Below are 7222 nucleotides of genomic sequence, written 5' to 3' on the forward strand. Positions count from 1 at the left end.
AAAAAAAAAAGCTTTTTTTATTTTCAGCGTTTGATTTGTTTATTTTTGCCCCTTTTCACTGTTATTTTTTTTTCTCTCCTTTTCAGTGTTAAATTCAATATTTTAAACAATTTTTTCCCCTCTTTTCACTGTTAATTTTTTTTTAAATTTTCCTCCTATTAAATTATTTATTTTATTTGTTTCCCTCCTTTTCAGTGTTAAATTGTTCTTTTCTTAATTTTTTTTCCCTTTTTTTTCAGTTTTAAATGAATTTTTTTTAACATGATTTTCAAATATATATTTTTCCTCTTTAACAGTGTTATTTATTTATTTATTTTTTTTTCAGTCTTAAGGGACGTTCAATTAAAAAATATCATCGAATCCGTTATTTTTTTTCTTTTTTTTTTTCTTCAAATAATTGCACCGCTACCGTTCTGCTGTCAGTTCGTTAGCAATTTCGTATATATTGTGATTATTGTTGCATATCGTAGAAATTTCTTATGAGGTATCAGGATATGATATTTTTGGTCACATGACCCAGCCCTCATCCCATAACGAAATAAAGGAAGCGTATAATAATAATAATAGGTGTGTTTATAAATAGCAAAATAATCTCTACACTTCAAGTCTTTTTTTTTTTCCATCAGGAATCTTTTCATCTTCTTTTGACCGAGTCCAGAGAGGTTTTTTTTTTTTTTTTTTTTTTTTTTTTTTTCTTCCTCCCCTCCCCTCCTGTTGAACTCGTCGCGTTGAGTCGCCTCATCAGCATCTGTTTTAGAGATAAAGTCTGCGTGCTGATTTGTAGCGCTGTCGCTGCTACAGTGTCGTGCTGACGACGTGTTGGTTTATGTTCCATCATCGTGTCGCCCCCTTCATCCCTTCATCCCTCCATCCATCCATCCATCCCTCCCTCCCTCCCTCCCTGCTGCTACTACCGCTGTCGTCTCTAGCTAATTTTATTGACTGGATTTTCAGAAATCACAAATTCGAGATCTGTCTCAGACGCCCGTTTCTGACTTCCAGAGCTTTCTCTCTCGTCCACCTTGTTTGAGATTTCGCAATAGCCTGTGCTGTTGCCACATTTTCATTTCTTTTTTTATTTTCTTTCTTCTTTCTTCTCCCTGTTGGATGGCAAACTCTGAAGAGAAGCTGCTCTAGAGCACAGACGATTGAGATTGAGTTTCCTTCACTTCACTTCACCAGAGTCTCCTCGTCCAGCTCCTGGGCGGTATCCCACATGCCCTGACTCTCTCTTTCTTTCCTTCTTCTTTCTTTCTTTCTTTCTTTTCTCGTGTTTGTGCATTCTTTTCGGCCACACTGTTTCACAGTCTAATTACAGGTCAATTAAAGGCTTTCTCCGGCCTTCTCGCCGTGCCGGCCCACGAGGCTTAGAGCTCCGTAAGAGCGCCGCTGAAAGAGATATCATTTCATGTGGAGATCAGGCGAGAGCCTCTTTTCAAAGAAGGGATTGAGGAAGAACCCTGAAAGAGGAAAAAAAAAAAAAAAAAAAAAAAGAGAGTGGGGGCTTCTGGGATACAGGCCAAAGGATTATGGGAATATTCATGACCAGATAAAGAGATGGGACTCATGAATGGATGTGTCCAGCAGCTCATCTCTTAGGTAAACAGCAGCGTAAATGGAGTTTAGATCCTGCTCCCGGACGCGCAGGACCGTCCGACCGTTCGCTTCTCGCTCCTGTGTCACGTTTCCGTCAGGCTGAAAAGAAAAAGCGCCGTCCTACGTCTCACGTTCGGGACAAACAGATGGTGAAAAGAAATAAATGTCTGTTTCTCACAGACGCATTAAGCCAAACTGCACACACGCAAATGTGTCTGCCATCCTTCAGTGCGATTTCTTTCTTTTTTTTTTTTTCCAGATTGGAAGAGTTTGGTGTCTAAAATGTGCTGACGGTGTGTGTGTGTGTGTGTGAGTGTGTGTGTGTGTGTGTGTGTGTGTGTGTGTGCGTGTGTTAAGCATTAGGAAGTATCTTCAGCCAGTCAAACACAAGTCAAAGTGTAAAGTTGTTCCTAAACCATATGTTAAGTAACCTGGTGTTGCGCTGTTATTGGAAACTAATCAGCCTCTTTTCTTTTCTCTCTCACGTAAAGAGAGAAAAAGAGAGAGGGTGATGGTTGTTCAGGGTCAGAGGTGAGGTTCTGACTGACAAAAATTTGATATTAAAATTTTGTTCTCAATTTTTACACAATATTTTAATCCTTTTCAGTGTTATTTTTTTCCTTTTTATTGTTAAATGATTTATTTTATTATTTTCTCCCTTTTTGGTATAAAAAAAACTTTTTTTTTTTTTCAGAGTTTAATTTGTTTATTTTCCCCTTTTTCACAGTTAATTTTTAAAAAAATTTTCCTCCTATTTAATTTTTTATTTAATTTTTTTCTCCTTTTGAGTGTTAAATTATTGTTTTCTTAATTTTTTTTTCCCTCTTTTTCACTTTTAAATTAATTTTTTTTCCCCCAATTGTCATAACATAACATGATTTTCTAATATATATTTTTCCTCTTTTACAGTGTTCAGTTATTTATTTATTTCATTTTTTGAATAATAAAAAAAAGGTTAGCTTGTCGTGTTACCGAGAAACACAAAGCGTAACCTCCTCTATCCTGAAGATGTCCGAAATGTTAAAGTTACAGCTTTAATTCTGTTACAAGAAGCTGACGCTGGAGACTCCTTCCAGAAATGTCTCTTTCATCGTATCAATGATTACAGACATTTTTTTTTTTTTAACATCAGTTTATTATTAGTGGACCGTACAAGTCAACATGAATGAGCTGTTGCTATAGAAACGATAACATGTTAGAGCGAGTGCACGTTCTGACCAATCGGAATTGAGATTGTAAGCGTGCCGTGGTACGTTTTTACGTCTAAGTCGTTTTTAAGCAACGCTCACGTTTCATTATCGTGTGGTGAGAATGTAACGGTGTTTAACCCGCTTTTCCCAAGCTTAAGGTGTCGGGAATTTTGTCGTCCTGTCGTTCTCTGGGGAGAATCTTTATCCAGCTTGAGTTTCAGCTCCGCACCTGTCGCGTCGGCGTGTCCCCTCTCGGTCCTTAATGCCTTCATTACCCTCCCTAATCTCCACCATCTCCCTCTTTCATCTGCTCGCAGCACCGTATCAAAGCCCAGCCTTTTACTGCTACCTGCCAGAAAAGTGTCCGCGTGTAAGTGTGTGGAGTTGTGTTTCAGAGCTCGGGACTTGTTTTTCTTTTTTCTTTCTTTCTTTTTTTTTTCTGCACACGTGCATGCGTGGGTGCGCGTGAGGGCTCAGAGTGTTGAATTTCAGACCACAGAGGTGTCAGAGCGTCCACAAAGGCTGTCTTACTCCTTTCATCCCTCACCTCTCAGCAGAAAGGGGAACCCCGGGACCATAACAGTTATAAAGCGGCTGCACGAGCCTCGCACCACCATATTACATTACACACACACACACACACACACACACGAACTGATCGTCCATGCGAAAAGCCAAGTTGAACCACTGTGGTTGCTTTATGTCCGGCAATAACATGCATAGACTCTTTTCCTGAGCACTATAAAGTGTCTATTTTAATAAATTATTTTTTACGGCCCAAAAAAACGACTAAAATGGCTGACAAACGTCTCTAACAGCCAAACTTTTATATTAAATATATATTTTTTTATATTTTAGTCATTTCATATTACTGACTTGAAAGAAAGAAGTCTAAATCCATAAACTGAGCGAAATAAGACTAGACATTCCAGTTGAAAAAGTAATAAGGAGGAAGCATTAGCGTGTGTCTGTGATAGCAGATGCGCTGCGGTGGCTGAGCTGCATTACTGGAAGATTTAGCGCGTACCGTGGTCAGGAGGCGCTCTTTAAATCTGAATCCCGATATTTTCATCACTAAACAGATACAGATAGTGCCACTGATTTATAGTAAAATACTTTTCTGGAGTGTGTTCCCAGCCCGGTCTCGGCTCACACTCCTCCTTCCTATTTAACTTTTTCTCCTCGGCTCTAATTAGCATAGTGTGAATCCTAATTGGCCAAATGGACCACGAGCAAAAACAGATCCGCTTCACTATGATTCAACAAATAAACTAATTGGTGAGCAGCATGTTGGCAGTCACTGAGGGTAAAGACAGTAAAGGTCAGGGGTGTGTGTGTGTGTGTGTGTGTGTGTGTGTGTGCTGGGTAATGTGGAGCTGGAGCTGTAATGAAATATTTCTGTTTTGCAGAAAAAGTACGAGAAATCCAGGAGAAACTTGAAGCCTTCATAGAAGCTCTTCACAAGGAGAAGTAGTGCAGCAGGTCCGTGGTTTATTTCACACACACACACACACACACACACACACACACACGCACTGATATATCAGAATAACGTTCAACAGTTAAATATGAAATATTGATCAAGTCGCTCTCTTTTACAGAAACTGCAGACGCCATTAAAGCCCTCGGAGAGAGACGCACTGATCCAAGAAGACCCATTCATTTTGCTGCTTTTTTTCCTGCTTTTAAACTTTGCCACACACACACACACACACACACATACACACACACATGTGTAAGCCTGTTTAGGTTCCATCTCACAACTCACAACTCTGCTTCATTCTGTCCTGCCGCAGCATCTGATCACCAGCGTCTGATCCGATCATCAGACATGTTATACAGCACAGACAGGTGAGAAAGACAAACACAGAGACAGGCAGATAGATGTACAGATAGACACACGCACACACACACACACACACACACACACACACATATGTACAAAAGTGCACACGGTTGATAAAAAATTACATAAACATAGACAGACGTACAAACATACACACACAGACAAAGATGTACAAAAATATACACACACAGATAGACAGAGAAATACAAATGTACACACAGATAGCTAGACAAACATGCACACACACACACACTGATGGACAGGGAGACACACACAGACAGACAGACGTACAAACTTACACTCACACAGGCAGACAGAGACACACAAACATAAACACACACAGACAGACGTACAAACGTACATACACTCAACCACAGGTGTGCAAACATATGCACACACACAGACAGAGGAACCAAAGCGTGCACTCGCGCACACACACACACACACACACACACACACACACACACACATACACACATAGATAGATTTACAAATGGAGACACACAGACAGACAGATATATATACACACAGACAGACAGACAGATAGATATACACACAGACAGACAGACAGATACAGACAGATAGATAGATATATACACACAGACAGACAGACAGATAGATAGATAGATAGATAGATAGATATATACACACAGACAGACAGACAGACAGATAGATAGATATATACACACAGACAGACAGACAGACAGATAGATAGATAGATATATACACACAGACAGACAGACAGATAGATAGATAGATAGATATATACACACAGACAGATACAGACAGATAGAAACACACACACAGACAGACAGAGACATACAGACAGATAGATACAGACAGACAGACAGATAGATAGATACACACAGACAAACAGATACAGACAGACAGACAGATATATATATATATATATACACACACACACACACACACACACACACACACACACAGATAGATACAGACAGACAGCTTTTGTGTGTTGTCTCTTCCCTCATTTCCCGTAAGTCCGGCTCTCGTACTGTTCTTCTCCTCGTCTTTGCTTCTTTAATTTGCAGCGCTGTTTATTACGAGCCCTCGTGCTTCACCTCACACGCTGTTCATATCCCAGCTGGAGCGTTCCACATTTTTCTCTTTATTTCAGACCTCGTGCACTTTTTGGCCAGCGTTCGCTCCTTGGTTAATGAGCGAGCGATCATTATTGTGACCTCAGACCCACACTGTAGGTGAAATAACACCGAGCTGTAACGCTAGTGTGAGGTTCGTGTAATTAGCATGTCCTTTATTTAAAAACAAAAACAAGCACTTAAACACAAGAGTTTCATGCTTTCTGCAGAATTTCACACACAGTGTGTCATTGTGTTATGATTCTGTTGTTCAGAAACGTTTCTAAGCCCTTATTTCTACAACAATCTCTCTTAACGCGGCGCTTATGAGATAAATTCGCCCTGCTTTACCCGCGTCATTGCTGTTCTTATTTTTTTCCCTTCATTCCCAGCCATTCTGCACATTTTTATAATCTCTCGCTAACATTCATCCTAACTACATGGAGGAATATTATTTATTCCAAACACTCTGTATGTATAAACAGGTCAATATACATTGTATACATGTAGAAGTTTATGAAATCATGGATCAGCGATCGCAGCGAGGGGCTCGTATCACCGTGATGCTCATAACACAACTGAAAATATCCAGAAACGTTCTGCAGCTCTAACATTATTTCTCCTCTGGTGTAGATTGTAATGTTTGCATGTCATGTTCCATCGGTTTATTTATTAAATTGGTGTTGAAGGTGAAATAAAATGGATATTAATTCAATGCTTTTTGATTTGATTCATGGAAATAAAAACGTGAAAATATTTGAACTTTTTTCCTTTCTGAGGTAAAATTTGTCTAAAAATACGTCTCTCTGCCTTTTTGCTCCATTTCAGCCTTGTTTAAACTCGGCTTTTCCCATACGAGAAAAGGAGACTAGTCATATTAGTCACACGTAGTCGCTATTCCAAGAAAATATTAGTATAACTATCATTTTATTTTATAATGTTTATTAGTGAAATTCAAAAAAAGTAATATGTGTCCTTGCAATTACATTTCTATAAAAAAAAAAAAAAAAAATTGGTAACACTTTTGATGAACACATTCATATCATGCTATAATGCCTTCCTAAGGCATATACACATACATACATACATACATATATATATATATATATATATATATATATATATATATATATATATATATATATACATTGTTATTATACATTATGAATGGTCAACGTGACGAATTCATAACACATTGTCACTTATATCGAAGAAATCCAGGCCAATATTTCGAATGGGGGAAAAAAAAAGACAATAGTCAGATTAAACATAACACTAAGCAAACTAGAGCTGAACTCAGTGATTGTAAATGTTATAAACACTGCTCATAATGCATTCTGATAACAAATAAATGCATTATAAACACAACTGCTGTATGTATATATATATATATATATATATATATATATATATATATAGTTGATTGCTATAAAGTACAATGCATTCTCATCAATATTTAACAGTGTGTATAATGACTTATAAATGCA

The 7222-nt window shown here is 38.1% G+C and overlaps 1 protein-coding gene across 6 annotated transcripts in view; it reads left to right on the top strand.

Moving 5' to 3' along the window:
* opa1 (OPA1 mitochondrial dynamin like GTPase) overlaps window positions 1–6491 on the top strand; it is a 54406-nt gene extending 47915 nt beyond the window's left edge. For all 6 annotated transcript variants that reach the window (XM_053230963.1, XM_053230969.1, XM_053230974.1 and 3 more), the window contains 2 exons: window positions 4196–4268; window positions 4388–6491. In XM_053230963.1, coding sequence (XP_053086938.1) covers window positions 4196–4260 — 65 coding nt within the window. In that variant the 3' untranslated portion in view covers window positions 4261–4268; window positions 4388–6491. The remainder of the gene's footprint in view (window positions 1–4195; window positions 4269–4387) is intronic.
* Window positions 6492–7222: the final 731 nt, after the last annotated feature.

The sequence above is a fragment of the Pangasianodon hypophthalmus genome, chromosome 2 (assembly GCF_027358585.1).
Source record: "Pangasianodon hypophthalmus isolate fPanHyp1 chromosome 2, fPanHyp1.pri, whole genome shotgun sequence".
Classification (NCBI taxonomy): domain Eukaryota; kingdom Metazoa; phylum Chordata; class Actinopteri; order Siluriformes; family Pangasiidae; genus Pangasianodon; species Pangasianodon hypophthalmus.